Below are 15,071 nucleotides of genomic sequence, written 5' to 3'. Positions count from 1 at the left end.
GAAATCCGTGAGCCTTTTCTTATTGGCATTCACGAGTCTAGAAAATTATTATAGTCGTGCCTTGTGAACATTGCTATTGACACATCATCGATTACGATTTATGGTTCGACACCGCATCGATTACGATTCATATTTCTTTTTCTATTATTATTATTATTATTATTATTATTATTATTATTATTATTATTATTGTTCCGATTAAGATCTGCTCTTGGATGCGTCTATTTTTTTAGCACCAAGTTTGACTGAGGTCTTGAAAGGAGGGAGCTATGAAGCTGATGAAACCTGCAATCACAGCAATCGTGAGAAGGAAGGCTAGAGGTTGCCCTGGCTCGACCACTCCGATGCTTAAGTCAGTCCGTGAGAAAGAAGGAAAAGAATGGAGAAGAAGGAGAATAGAAAGTGAAGATTGTGAAAGCGCATACCTCCTTCCCTGAAGGACCAACCTTATATATGTCTCTGAATGGGGAGTCATGTCTCATCGTGAGTAGGGTAGAGATCCCATCAACAGTATAGTTATGTCAGAAGGAATGAGATATTTAGAGCATGTGTTACATCGTTGACTTGCAGCTGAAATATCATTTAATGTATGTCTATTAAGAGCATTACCATGATTAGTAGCAGGGGTGTCAGGGAGACATTATCCATAACCGTACGATGGAAGGAGTGGTCTTTAATGGAGAAGGGCGACAAGAGTTGAGGAATGTCAGCACAAGGTCAGGGTCGAATCGAGTAGACGGGAAGTTAGCATAGCTTAAACCCGAGTGGGTTGACTTGGCTCGAACGAGAGAGTCCATTTCAAGGATTCAGACCGACTTCCAAAATTAGCATTCTTACGGGGCCAACTCGGTTTGGGAGATCTGTTTTCTTGCGAATCTGACTCGATCTCTGAATGGATTCGATTGATTCGGCTCGATTCAAGATCAAGACTCGAACTCCTTGAGGAGTCGGCTCGATTCGAGTTTTTTGCACCCTAACCATCGCACAATGAACCACCCTCGAATTTGATTAATCGAGATCCGCTCCTCGCGACTATAACAATTATTATTATTATATTTTTTAATTGGCATATGATATCCGGTCTTTTGGATCGATTAATCCTAAGATGATCCGATCGATCCTATAAAAAATTTTCATAGACCTTCAAATAAATTGGAGAAGTATAGATGGCAACCACTACCCGTTTAGGAAAAATCCTCATAAATTCCTCATAGCTTAGTGTAGAATATCAAATGTAGGGGTGTAAAAATAAACTCGACTTGTCAATCCGATCCTATGAAAATTTTTCATAGACCTTCAGGTAAATTGGAGAAGTATAGATAACGATCATTACCCGTTTAAGAAAAATCCTCATAAATTCGTCATAACTTAGTGTATAATATCAAATGTAGGGGTGTAAAAATAAACTTGACTTGTCAATCCGACCCGACTGAATTTAAAAAATATTAAATTTAAATTGAGAGTTTTTGAATTCAAATTGGATTCAGATTGAATATAGTATGATAATGATGAAATATTAAAATAAAAATGAAGATTACAAATTCGGGCTCAGATTTAAGATTTTCGAATTAAGTTCATGTTCGGGTTGGAATTTATTTATAATATTTTTATTTTGACTCGATCCGATTGATCCATTCGAATTGACATTCCTAACTAGATGCTTGATCTGTTATTGATGGACCTAACCATCATTTTGTCCCTTGGGGCTACGAATCATGTTTCGACACTATAACCCCCGGGGCATAGTTGAATTGGTTACGTCGGAGTAAAATTAAAGAAGTGGACAAAGATTTGAATCTCGACGAAACCGAGACAATGTCCTCCTCCGTCGTGATTAACTGTAACTTCTCGATTTGCCTCCCTACAGATGATCGTAAGACCGACCATGTGAAATCAATATAGTGACAGATTCCACCTTTTACAGAAATGTTTCAACATTGTAACAATATATGATCTATTGTTCTATTATTCATTCTTTAGAGTTAATTCATTTCGCACACAATACGATCTATTTAGCCCATTAGCTCAAGCGCAAAGCCTTTCTTCGAAAGAACCACATAATCTTCTTTAATTTTGCAATTCTTTTTCGATAAAATTCACATATTTGATGGGCATAAAATATTTCTGAATAATTTTTATTTGTAAAAATTTGCATAATCCTTGCCTAATTAATCATATTAACAATTACCTAAAGCGATTGAAAACACAACTCAATAAAGATAAATAATAGCTCAGCATCTTGATGAACTAGAACAATTCCAAGAGAGCAGTGTAGAAGAGTTGGTTCCAAGTATCGGGTAGGCCCGGAAGGCACCAGTGGCTACAGTCGGCGGATCGATCAGGGTTCGCCCGTTGTTCGGGGCTTAAATCGCCGCTATAAACCGAAGGGTGGCAGTCCTTGCGGAGCTGCGATAAGGTGGTGATGTCGAGCAAGTAGGTCAGGCTTCTCATCGCCTTGATCACACCCTTCAGGATCGGCATTTGGTCCGGGTATGGACCTAGATAGATCGACCCACCTATCGGGGCTACCTCGCCGAAGCAATTCTTGGTCATGCTACTGTTCCATTCGATCGGGCTGAACAAAGGTTAGCCAAATATGAATAAAAATACATTATTTACATTTAGATTTAAAAGAAACTAAATAAATGAATTAAAAATACTTATAAAATAAAACTATCTCATAATTTGGGGGCAATTTACTCAACTACGAGCTTAAAATGTTCTTCCAATTTAAGTTGGTTTGGTAAATTATTATAGTTTTTTTATTATTATAAAAAATCAATTTGTTTGTTTGTCTTTTTTAATAAAAACAAAAACCATAATAATTTGTTTATTCAATTAATTTTAAATTAAAATCGAATAATAAAATATCAGACAAGCCCGTGACTGTCGCCGATCCCAACCCACCGCACCGCACCGCAGCTCGCAATCACCACTCCCGCCACCGACCTCCGACCTACCGGCGGCGGCGGCGCCGCCTCCTCTTCCTCTTCCTCGTCCTCTAGGACACCTCCCAATTCTCTTACCGACCGCTCTTCCGGTGCAGTGCTCAAAACAGGCGTAGAAACAGAGTGGAAAAAGAGTCTTACTTGTAATGCGTAGGCGAAATGGACTGGAAGAACACCTTCGTCCTGCTCCTGTCGACGTTAGCATCCACCCAATTCGCCCACGTACTCATCGCTTTCTGGAACGCCAGCAATCGATCCATGTCCGCGTAGTAGCCGCCTCCATCGCCCATGTAATCCCACCTGCAAATAAACAAACAATCACGATCAATTCCTCCATTGTTCGCCATTAATTTGAAGCAAAGCACACGGAGATCACCCTTGCATAGCTCCTCTGTGCGTCCACCAATGGCCGGAGTTAAAGCACAGCACGTCCGCCGTCCTCCACGCGTTCCCGTTGCCGGAGATGTCGTTCAGCATCAGAATCCTCCTCCCCTCCACCAGGCCCACGTCGACGAGGTAGGGCGCTCGGTAGAAGGAGATCGACACTCCGTAATCCTACCGCGAAAAGAAAGATGGATTCTTTTTTTCAAGTGATGTTTGTTTTCACGTGGTGATCGAGGAATTTTACCAGGAATTTGTAGGCGGAGAGAGGATCTCCTCTGATGAACTGCGTCGGCGACAGCGGCGAGGCAGCGGCGATCATGCAGATCAACGACTGCCACTGGTTCCGCCCGAGCGAGTCGCCGACGAACATCACCGTCTTCCCCCGCATTCTCCTCAGGAAATCCACACCATCGAACCTAAACAAAGTATTCACATTATTGGCTGATCACGAACTGATCGGAACCGAGGCAAACACGTCACTGATCTAGAAATGGACCTCGGGAGCTCGCATCCCGCCGGCCTCCACCGGTACCGGAGGTAGTCGGAGTCCGGCCGGCCGTACAACTGGCAGTTGAACTGGGAATCGATGACGGGGCAGTTGAGGGACTGGTACAGTGGGTACGTGTCGTCCCTAACCCAGCTCCCGGTGAAGATGTCGCACGCCACTCGGTCGGCGCCACCGCCGAAGCGCCGCTGGGTGGCGTCTCTGCGCCGCCGGAGGCCGATGACCACCCCGGAAGCTCCAGCCAAGGCTTGAACTAGAAGAAAACAGAGGAGGAGGATTGAAACAGACTCCATGAAGAAGGAAAGATAGAGAAAGAAAGAGAGAAGGAAGGGGACAAAGCTTCAGTTCTTGTCCCTGTACGATTCCCAATCCTCATCCACACACTTTATAAAAAGGCAACAAGACTGCAGAATATTATATATATATATATATATATTTTTAAAAAAATAAATATTAATTAATAAATGAATTTTTGAGAGAGCATAAAGATGAGCAATAAGTGTAGTTTATTGAAGCTTTTATGAGTGGAAAGGAAAGAATATAATGGATAGAGAAGGCTTCCTTTTCTTGTAAGCAGCCGCAGAATCTGCCTTTCTGCGGGTGCTTTTCTCCATGCCTCTTTTCATTGAATTAGATCCTTTTTAAATCTATAGGGATTAGTGAAAAAGCAGAAAGTGATTGGAAATATGTTTTTTTTAAATAATAATTGTAGGCGAATGGTGTTAATTATAATGAATTTCAGAAAATCAAAAACCTTTTTTATATAAAAATTATAGTTGATTTTGTTTTTTTTGGTTGTTGTCGACAACATCCACCATGTGCAATCCACATGGAACGAGATAGGTCGATTCATGTTCAAGGGAAGTGTTGTTTGATTGAAATGAAATGAGATGAAATGAAATGAAGAGAGATTGGATTCAAACCCAACTTTGAATGTAGGCAGTGACAAGAGTCCCCACGCTGTCATCACAAGGACAAGCTCCCAAGTAATTGGGGGGCCAATATCCAAATCAGACCCCAGACTCTGAGAATTTCTAAATTTGGACACTTTTTCGAAAATGTTTATTATGAGCTCCCTTTACTAAAGCCGTTAATTTAGATTGAGTCATCGAGTTAGAATTTTATCAATCTATTAAAAAATGAGTTTAAACGACCAATCCACTTGGATTGCTGGTTCAGACAGACCGGCCTGCAGAGAACTTGGATTAGTTCATGAGTTGAGATTTTTTTTTACATTTAAAATTAAATTGAAAAGGAAATTCAATGAATTCGTGAACTAGTTTGTCTAATATGCAATTTAAATTTAAAATTTTTAACTTATGGGCTTATGGATGAACCTGTCTAACTTACAATCCACTTTGAATTTGATTGAATTAAGTTGATGAACCGGAAGAGTCGGCCCATCTGACAACTCTATCTCCGACATCCAAATCTAAAGGTTTCGTTTAATATTTATCCATCTAAGACAAGAGAAAGAGGAAGGAGAGGAAATGAGAGGATCAAATCCATATTTGGATCCTTTATATGTTTTTTTTAAAATTTTACTTTTTTAAATAAAAATACTTGTATAAAAATAAGTATTATTTTAAAATTCTTTAAACATTTAATTCCATAATAAATTTTTACCTATAAATAAAAGGTCCAACATATGTTTAAAATATTTGATTATGTTTTGCTAATTTAAATTAAAGATTATTAAAACTATTAAGGAAAGTGTATTATGTGAATGTCGACTTATTATATAATTAGAAAACTTGTTATTCAAATTAGCAAAGTGGTTGTTCCAGTTATAACATTCTTTTTATAATTTCAAGAATTTCAAATGTAAAATCATAACTACCAAATTAATATATAAGTAATTTTTATAGTAAGTATAAATTGTTCAAATTAATAAAAGAAATAAGTAATAAATTTTTGATAATGATCAAAATAGATATACCTTTTCTTCTGCAAAAAGGTATATACCTAGCCATGAGGTATGATGGTAAAACATTTTGTTGATCAGATCAATTCTCATGAATCTAAATCCACTATCGGAGAGTTTGGATTGCAAACGCAACCTGAAGTATGATTATTTAAAAAAATTGATAATCCCAGTTAGTCGTATTGACTCAATCTCTGGAGGTGATCGATTTGGTCCTATGGAAGTTTCCCATCGATCACCAAGGTAAATCGGAAAGTACACGCAGCGACCAACTCAGATATCCAGCATCCTTTGATTGTGATCCCCATTTGAAGAAAAATTTCTATAAATACGTTGTAGTTGGAGATCGAATCACGGATACTTGAGTGACAATCTGGATGCCCTATCGCGATACCATGACCCCAGGGACGAAGTATGATTATTTAGGGTTCATTGATAGGGCAATTGTATTATTAATCATGATTAAATATTTGAGGGGATATGTCAACAACTCGATTCAAATTTATTTTAGTCGTTTGTGGGACCAGATTGATCATCGTCTAGATTAGTCGATTATTAAAAAAAATTAAAAAATGGAAAGAAATACGTAAGCCAAACTATTTCATCATCTCCACGCGTTCTTGGCTTATACGTCGATTCCGATATAAACAGAGAACAAGTCATAAAACGGAGCGCACGTTCTTTTGTAGCGTCGGAGTGCGGTACCCGACACAAACTGACAATCAGCTTTTGCCTCGTGAACAAAACGACAATTACGTTATTTTCGTACAAATCCGCCATATACCGGCTCGTCACGCCTCGGCCGTTCCCCCCGATACGAGCCTTTGGCACATAACTGCCTGCTGCTACAAGCTCGGCTATCTTTGGAAAGAAACTGTTATATATATATATTTATAATTTATTCGACAGCGCCATCATTATTTTCTACCATCGCGACCCTACTTGTCATATTATAACGAATAAGAAGATATCAGTCATTTTATATAACGGTTCGGATGAGTACCGGGATGGAACTGCTGGAATAACTCCTCCTATAGACGACGTGTGCACCGGAGCCCACATTCGCACCTCGAACGTAATTGGTTTGGGTTTCGCTTTGAGCTCCACGTACTGTGAGGTGGTAAGGGCTTTGGTGACTCACGTTTATTTCATGTCGAACGAGCGCATTCGAAAATCTCAGTTTTCTACGGGCGGCGCATAAATCCAATCAATTCCTCGCCCTCGCCCTCTCAAATCTCAATCCGGTTCCGAAGGGGGAAGCGCCTCCGTCGCCGCTGCCGTCGGATTGTTTCTTCTCGTCTGGTCGCTGGAAGGTTTGCGATGGATTCGTCTTGTTGTTTCGTTGTATCCGATTCGTGAATGGTCGATGTTTTAGAGATGTTTGTTTGATTTTGGTTCTATGCTTTTGATTGTGATCATTATCGGAAAGGGAAAAGCATGTCCGTGTGGTTTGTTTGTGGGTCAATTTATGCCTTTTGTTTTCATTGTTAGTTGGCTTGGAAGGTTGATTTTTTGTTTTTTCGTCGTAATGATTTCGTTTCTTGGCATGATCAGAGTAAGTCATTTTTCTTTGTTCCAAATATATGAATGCTGTATTTTGGGTAATAGGAGTTCTCTCATTTGCCCTAAAATTTTTTCGGGTTCATCAAACTTAAAACAGTGCCATTGTTCAGAGTGCTCTAGTTTGTCTACTAAAGTAAAAGGATTTTTTGTTTGGTTGAAATATCATTGCGGCGAGACCCAACTTTATGTTTTAGATATGTAAACTAAAGCAGTTGGAAGTGGGAACCCTCAATTCTGTCTTTTTGTTCCTTGTTCTATGCTGTGTTAGTCAGATTAGTGTAAGAAATTATAAATTTGATACACAAGCAAATAGTTGTTCATTCTTTGAAAGTTAACCATCAGGTAGATTTTATGTATAAAGTTTGTTTGTCCAAAGTTGAGTACATACTGATGTTTTTCAATAAGAAATAGAAATTATAAGATTTCAACTGCTAATATGTGTGAGTACACGTAGGAAAACAATGAAGATCCTACCTTAATACCAGTTATACAATACTTGTTCCTTAGATTCCTTGATCCTGTAAATAGCCAAGACCTTCCCCAAGGCTCCAATCATATAAGACAACTTTGGAGAACCAACCTTTAATCCAGCCTTTCTTGATCCTAGAAGAAGCTAAAACATGTCGCATGTACATTAATAGTAAGCTAGTAAGCAAACGTTGCTGTTTGTGGGGCATCATAGCCTTTTCTTGTTTTGCTACCATTATCACCAATCTTTCGTGAAGAATCATAGTCTTTATGGAACACATAGGCATCTTACGATCCATCCCTATCACATTCTTTGACTTCCTTAGCTTTCATTGGCTTCTGCGATGTCACCAAAAACTCAATTCCCCAAGAATTCATGATAATTTATTAGTATTAAATTCTCCTTGTTGTTTACCCTGGGTGCTAGTTAGATTTCAACAATCCTGCGGTACGAAATCTACAGATGAGTATTATCATGGCGATCTCGATAGCCACACGATTTCTTCTCTTGTCTTGTTTCTTTATGTGTGCCATATTTATCCTCTTGGAAACTCAATATACTGTTACATATCATTCTAAAGAAAAAGAGTTTCAGCTGAGAAAATTTTCTCCTGCCTATGAAAGTATTGGGCAAAAGATACAGAAATAACTAATATATTGGTTCCCTATCCTGATGTGCACAATTAACATTTTTTTTCCAAAGATTTGAAGGTACCAAGTAATTTGATGAGTAGCTTTGACTCATACCATTTAATATATTTGTGCACCTGTCTATTATTGGAGAGCACTATAATGTTGGTCTTGAAGACTAAGATTTGGAATTTTTTGAAGTCGATAACATTAGTCTTTTGTTGTTTCTCTGGCCCTTTTCATTCTCTATAGCCATTTAAGTGATTTTACTTGATGTTATCTTCTTGCACCTCTTTATGGTATTAAAGTTATAATCATAGTTGAAACTCTAAAATTACTTTAAATCAACTTGAAAACACAATCCTTACTGAACTATTGGTTCATAATATCTGTATTTTGAGCAATATATGCTCATATGTGGAGGTGGATGCATTGCAATGCTAATTTTTGAATATGTATCAAGAAATCATAAAAAAATTGAGATATAGGATATCAAGGATCTGTAGTTCTATATTCATGCTAATTCTGGATCTGTAGTTTACTATATTTTTTCATGTTTTACTAATTCTGTGTTTCGCATCAAATATCCAACTTAGTCTGACATGATGTGTTCTGAAAATTCACATTTTCTCTCTTAATGATTAAATTAAGATCGGAGTGAACTTTTGCTTGAATAGTTTGTTTTTTTCATGGTATCTTACTGCTATTACTGTGTGTTTCACTGTCTGTTACTTCTGATCTAAACTCATGCTACGTGCCATACTCTATAACTGTAAGTTTTTTATGAAATCCGTGTAGAAAGTTCTTGTATCAAAACTAATATCCCAATAGAACAGCAAGAGAATAAATGACAATTTCTTTTTCAGCATTTCAGATGGAGAAACAGAGTTCTCATGGGCCTCATATTATCGAAGTAGACATGGATGTACCTCCTGGGGTTTCTGGCTTCGGTGGAAACAAGATTTGTGAAGGTGTTTCTTGTGATTTAAACAGCACAAAAGATGCCAAAGAAAGAAATGCAGCAATGAGGAAGCTTATAATCGCCGTCGTCCTTTGCATCGTATTTATGAGTGTAGAGGTGGTTGGAGGTCTTGCAGCAAACAGTCTTGCTATCTTAACTGACGCGGCTCATCTCCTGTCAGATGTTGCTGCTTTTGCTATCTCATTATTCTCTATATGGGCATCTGGCTGGGAGGCAACACCACAACAGTCATACGGGTTCTTTCGATTGGAGATCCTTGGGGCTTTGGTCTCCATTCAGATGATATGGCTTCTTGCTGGCATACTGGTTTTCGAAGCTATTTCTAGAATTATATACGACAACGGCAAGGTCGAAGGCAAATTGATGTTTGCTGTTGCAGCATTTGGCTTGCTGGTTAACATTTTGATGGCTGTGATGCTCGGTCATGAGCACGGGCATGGTGGACACAGCCATGCACACGGTGAACATCATCACGGACACGAGGAGGCTGATCACGACCACTCTCAGCACGGTGACCATCACGCCGAGCATGAACACGGCCATGGCTTTACTGTCACCTCCCACCATCACCATCACCATACCAGCAAGGAGACGCTGAAGGATGAGGAGGTTCCACTATTGAAGAATTGTTCTGAGGAGAAATCTAAAACGAGGAAGAAGCATAGCAACATCAACGTCCACAGTGCTTATCTACATGTTCTTGGAGATTGCATTCAGAGCATTGGAGTCATGATCGGAGGCGGCATCATTTGGTACAATGAAAATTGGAAGATCATCGATCTGATATGCACTCTGATCTTTTCTGTCGTCGTGCTGTTGACCACGATCAAGATGCTGAGGAACATACTGGAGGTCCTCATGGAGAGCACTCCACGAGAGATAGACGCAACCAAATTGGAGAAAGGACTCTGCGAGTTGAACGGTGTCGTGGCCATCCATGAGCTCCACATATGGGCCATCACCGTCGGCAAGATTCTGCTGGCGTGCCATGTTACCATCACTCGGGACTCGGATGCTGATGCTGTGCTCGATCAGGTTATAGGATACATCAGGAGGGAGTACAACATCAGCCATGTGACCATCCAGATAGAGAGACAGTAGGAGGTTCCTCCAATGACTAGTTCCACTTCCATATATCTCAGATTCCATTCTACTATTAGCAGCTTCTTGTCGATTATGGTTCATTCGATGTCTCATTACTTAAGAAATGGGGCTTGTTTGGCAACTGGAAAGACGGTCGTGTGCAAAACATTCTAGTGTAGTGTTAAGGAAAGAGATGCCTTATGATTTTTGTATCTGATACTCTTGGATTATGTAGGTTATGGTTAGCCTGAGCTAGAGTCTCATTTGCTGTTGTGAATGTTTCTTTGGTATCCTATCACTCTCATAGATAGTTTAGAATAGTCTCTCACTAACTTAGCATTTGTGTAATCATCAAACTTCCTCAAAAAATTAAAGATTTTAAAAATAGAGAAATAAAAAATTATGTATATATATATATATATAAATGATATTCAGCGTGACAAATTTCTACGCGCCCATGAGTGACACCGTCGATCCATCGCCACTGTCGCCGCCCTTGTCGTGCCGTTCGACTACCGCTAGCCTCTCCCTCAGACGTGATCGATGCACAGCTCGTCGGCGTTTCATTCGACATTGGATTTTGATCGGATGGTGGTCGAAATCTGACGTAATTTGGTCGGAAACAGCCAAATCATGCAGCCCTCCACTGCGCGGCCATTGTCAACGGCGATTGGGTCCGATTATGACCCAATCGCAGCCGAAGACCCACCTAGGAAGGGTCGGCGTCGCAGTGGGGGCCGCGTGATTTGACTGTTTTCGACCAAATTATGCTGGATTCCGACTACTATCCGATCGGAATCCGACGCCGGACGAAGCGCCGGCGAGCTGCACGTCGATTGCGATTCAACTAACGGCCGAATGGCGCGGTAAGGGCGGCGGCAGTGGCAATGGGTCGGTGGTGTCGCGCATCGGCGCGCACAAATTCGTCGTGAAAGATATCATTTTCGTATATATATGCACGTTTAAATCTCATCTCAATTATAGAAAATGGAAATGATTTAATGCCTTGATCAAATCATGATGATCAATCATACAATTGAAAAAAAGACAATTACAGATCATTTTCAAACAATAAATTCAAAGATTGTTCTAGATTTTACAATAATCAAAAATGTATTTTTTTTCTTTACCCATACGACTATGAGTAAGATTTGTTCATTTAAAAATATTTCACATTCTACGTCTACATCGTTGAATATTTCTTTATATATAAATATATATTTATATTAAAATTTCAAATGATTTAATCATAAATAAAAAAAATAAAAAAATAATAAAAATATCATAAGGTGAAATTCATCACCTTAACCACCTTATATATTTATGAAAAAGTAAATAAAAAAATTACAAATACTTACGACAGAGGTATAATTAATAAAGATATTCAAGATTATATCAACACGTGTTCTGTGGTATGGTCCATCCATACATGAAGAATGACAGTTGGAAAAACAAATATTGTCACGTTTATCTCACGTTTTATCGAGTGCACTCTCATCCACCACATTCTCCTCAATTAATTTAATGTCAAAAAAAAATTTGGATCACTGAAAAAATCCATATAAATAACGCAGCAGATCGTCACTGTGTTTCCAATCCATTTCTCGATCCCTCCAACGTTATTTTTTTTTTTCTAATTTTCCGAAAATGCGTACTCATAATTAAATCTCAAAGGACGATACATGGATTGTCTCGCAGAATGGCCCGAACCGGTCGTCCCGGTTGAGTCCTTAGCTCACTTGCAAACCATCCCCGACCGCTACGTCAAGCCGCCGGAAAAGCGCGCCAACTGCATCGCCAGCGCCGGCGACGGCGCCGAGGACGCCATTCCCGTCGTCGACCTCGCCGCGCTGACCGAGGAGCGCGTCGACGCCGCCGTGGCGGAGGCCGTCTCGGCGGCGTGCAGAGGGTGGGGGTTCTTCCAGGCGGTGAACCACGGGGTGGCGCCGGAGCTGGTGCGGCGGTTCGCGGCCGCGTGGCGCGGCTTCTTCCGCCTTCCGGTGGAGGCTAAGCGGCGCTACGCCAACTCCCCGGCGACCTACGAGGGCTACGGCAGCCGGCTCGGTGTGGACAGAGAGGCGGCGCTCGATTGGAGCGACTACTACTTCCTCCACCTCCTCCCTCGCCGGCTCAAGGACCACCGCAAGTGGCCGCAACTCCCACCGGAGTTAAGGTTAAGAAAATTCACTTTGCACCTTGAGTTTCTGATAATTTAAAAATTTTCCCTTTGAGAGCCTGTGCAGTCACAGTGAATTTCTCTTTTTTATGCCCCCGAATCATAGCTGAGTTGATTACTACATAACATACTTACAGAAGAGAGTAAGGTTTCGAATTCTGAAGTCAAGCAATATCCTCCTACGTCATGATCGTAATTTTTCGATTTACTTCTTCACAAATGGTCATGTGAGACCGCTAAAGTGACGAATTTCATTTTTACCAGAAGATGAGATTTCCCTTTTATAATTTTAAAAATTATTTTTGACTGTTATTTTTCGTTCGATTGGCTGAACCAGGGAGGTGACGGAGGAGTACGGGGCGGAGGTGCGGCGGCTGTGCCGGAGGCTGATGAGGGCGCTGTCGGCGGGGCTCGGGCTGCAGGAGGGCCGCCTTGCAGCGGCGTTCGGCGGCGGAGAGGAGGAAGAAGAAGAGGGAGCATGCATGCGCATCAACTTCTACCCCAAGTGCCCGCAGCCGGAGCTGGCCCTCGGCCTCTCGCCGCACTCCGATCCCGGCGGCCTCACGGTGCTCCTCCCCGACCACCACGCCAAGGGACTGCAAGTCCGCCGCCCCGGAGACGGCGCCTGGGTCACCGTCCGCCCGCTCCCCGACGCCTTCGTCGTCAACGTCGCCGACCAGATGCAGATACTGAGCAACGCGCGATACAAGAGCGTGGAGCACAGGGTGGCGGCGAACGCCGACGAGGAGCGCATGTCGGCGGCCTACTTCTACAACCCCAGGAGCGGCGTGCCCGTCGAGCCGCTGCCGGAGCTCGTGGAGGCCAGCGGCGGGGCGGCGCTCTACCGGCCGATGACCTTCGATGAGTACCGGCTGTTCATTCGGCAGAAGGGGCCACAGGGCAAGTCCCAACTAAGTGAACTCTCTCAAGACTAAGTTTATCAATTAATAAGGGACTTATATTATATCCTTCATAATTACTATCGTGTTAGTCTGTAAACGTTTTCTTAATTATATTCTTATCTACGTATTGATCATATGCATTCTAAATTAAACATCCAATTGAGCCTAATTAAACCACACAAGTTTATAATTAGAACAATGATATTCCTAATCACCAGAAAAATATAACATGACACATTCTACAAATACGTTATAGTTGAAAATCGAATCGTAGATGTCTAGATGACAACTTAAATGGAGCCCATATTCCGATGCACACAAGTTGAGTGTGTCATGTTAACCCCAGGGGCCCCACAGTTGAGTTGGTTAAATGATACAGCAGACTTGCAGAAGAGGCACAAGGATTTATCGCAAATCAACCATGAGCCCTGAAATCAAACAATACCCTCTTACGTCGTGATCAATTACAGTCATCTCGATTTACCTTCTCACATATGATCAATTAATAAGGGAACCGACCGTGTTAGTCTGCCGTTAAGATGACTTTCCTTCCTCTCTCACATCTCTTAATTTCAACATCCAATCGAATTCCTTGTAGTGTGTTATGTTAGTTTCATACTACAATTGTTCATATAGCGTATCATTTTTCTTATAATTAAAACTAAGAAAATTAAAGCTCAAAAGAGAGAGAGAGAGAGAGAGGCATGCATATGAAAAATATAATAAAGGTGGCATGAAACATGACCCCGACAGACAGCATATGAACACACTGGACAGGACAACCAACTTCTGAGATCTTACCAAATGAAATTTTGAAGCTTGTTTTTACCTTTTGTTTTTTTGGTCTTTTACGACAGTTTAAGGATCCATCTGATGTTGCTGCAGCATCCTCAGTCACTGAAAAGGGTTAGCAAAAAGAGAAACGATAGATAGTAAAAACAAATTCAGAGTTACTGATGAGTCCAAAGAATTGCGAAAGCATTTCAGCAATCGAGATTCAGAAAATTAGAAATGACAGTGACTTGTTCATAACAAGGACAAGCAATCACGGGAAGGCTAGCTACGCAGATCTATCATTCAGAATAAATGGTGAAGAACCTTGAATGGATGCATGAGGAAACACGTGCCGAATACACTACATGAGGAAACATGACCACAGCTCTAGGGAGCTCCCAAAGGCCAGCGCAGATTATTCCGGTAAGGATGTTGACATCGATAGACTAGGAGTCGATTCTCAATGAGTGTGCAACCACAGCTCCAATTGGCCATAAAGACAGACAAGTAGACAATTATCCACACAGACAGGAGATGATGGTCCAGCATTTGATCCAAGAAAGATGAAAAAAATTTGTTGCAGACAATTAGCACAATCACCAACCTTCTCCATCTGCTAATGAAGTAAGCAAGTAAGAGATTGCACCAAGAAGCATACCATTGACAATTTAATCAAGTTACAGTACGTCTCTTCAGCAATTAAACAAATGGGGACCGGTTGAACTAGTATCA

At 40.9% G+C, this 15,071-nt stretch overlaps 3 protein-coding genes across 4 annotated transcripts; 2 read left to right on the top strand and 1 right to left on the bottom strand.

Annotated features, from left to right (window-relative positions):
• Window positions 1-2,214: 2,214 nt before the first annotated feature.
• LOC141826513 (protein PMR5-like) lies at window positions 2,215-4,207 on the bottom strand. Of its 2 annotated transcripts, none has more exons than XM_074713769.1 (5): window positions 3,829-4,207; window positions 3,577-3,748; window positions 3,325-3,503; window positions 3,090-3,248; window positions 2,215-2,557 (listed from the first exon to the last, which is right to left on the bottom strand). In XM_074713769.1, the coding sequence occupies exons 1-5, from the start codon at window positions 4,128-4,130 to the stop codon at window positions 2,248-2,250; spliced, it is 1,122 nt and encodes a 373-aa protein (XP_074569870.1). In that variant the 5' UTR covers window positions 4,131-4,207; the 3' UTR covers window positions 2,215-2,247. The 2 variants fall into 2 exon arrangements, with proteins under 2 accessions (XP_074569870.1, XP_074569869.1); XM_074713768.1 differs by having other exon boundaries at window positions 2,215-2,575; window positions 3,829-4,204.
• A 2,749-nt stretch (window positions 4,208-6,956) lies between these two features.
• Window positions 6,957-10,768, top strand: LOC141828492 (metal tolerance protein 1-like). The gene is made up of 2 exons (XM_074715935.1): window positions 6,957-7,074; window positions 9,289-10,768. The coding sequence occupies exon 2, from the start codon at window positions 9,297-9,299 to the stop codon at window positions 10,503-10,505; it is 1,209 nt and encodes a 402-aa protein (XP_074572036.1). The 5' UTR covers window positions 6,957-7,074; window positions 9,289-9,296; the 3' UTR covers window positions 10,506-10,768.
• Window positions 10,769-12,169: 1,401 nt separating this feature from the next.
• Window positions 12,170-13,612, top strand: LOC141828089 (jasmonate-induced oxygenase 2-like). The gene is made up of 2 exons (XM_074715449.1): window positions 12,170-12,660; window positions 13,001-13,612. The coding sequence occupies exons 1-2, from the start codon at window positions 12,170-12,172 to the stop codon at window positions 13,596-13,598; spliced, it is 1,089 nt and encodes a 362-aa protein (XP_074571550.1). The 3' UTR covers window positions 13,599-13,612.
• Window positions 13,613-15,071: the final 1,459 nt, after the last annotated feature.

This window comes from Curcuma longa, chromosome 4 (genome assembly GCF_044706935.1).
Source record: "Curcuma longa cultivar G26 ecotype Majalengka, Jawa Barat chromosome 4, ITB_CL_G26_1.1, whole genome shotgun sequence".
NCBI lineage: Eukaryota > Viridiplantae > Streptophyta > Magnoliopsida > Zingiberales > Zingiberaceae > Curcuma > Curcuma longa.
Note: the sequence above shows the minus strand (reverse complement) of the source record. Positions and strands in the feature narration are given on the sequence as shown.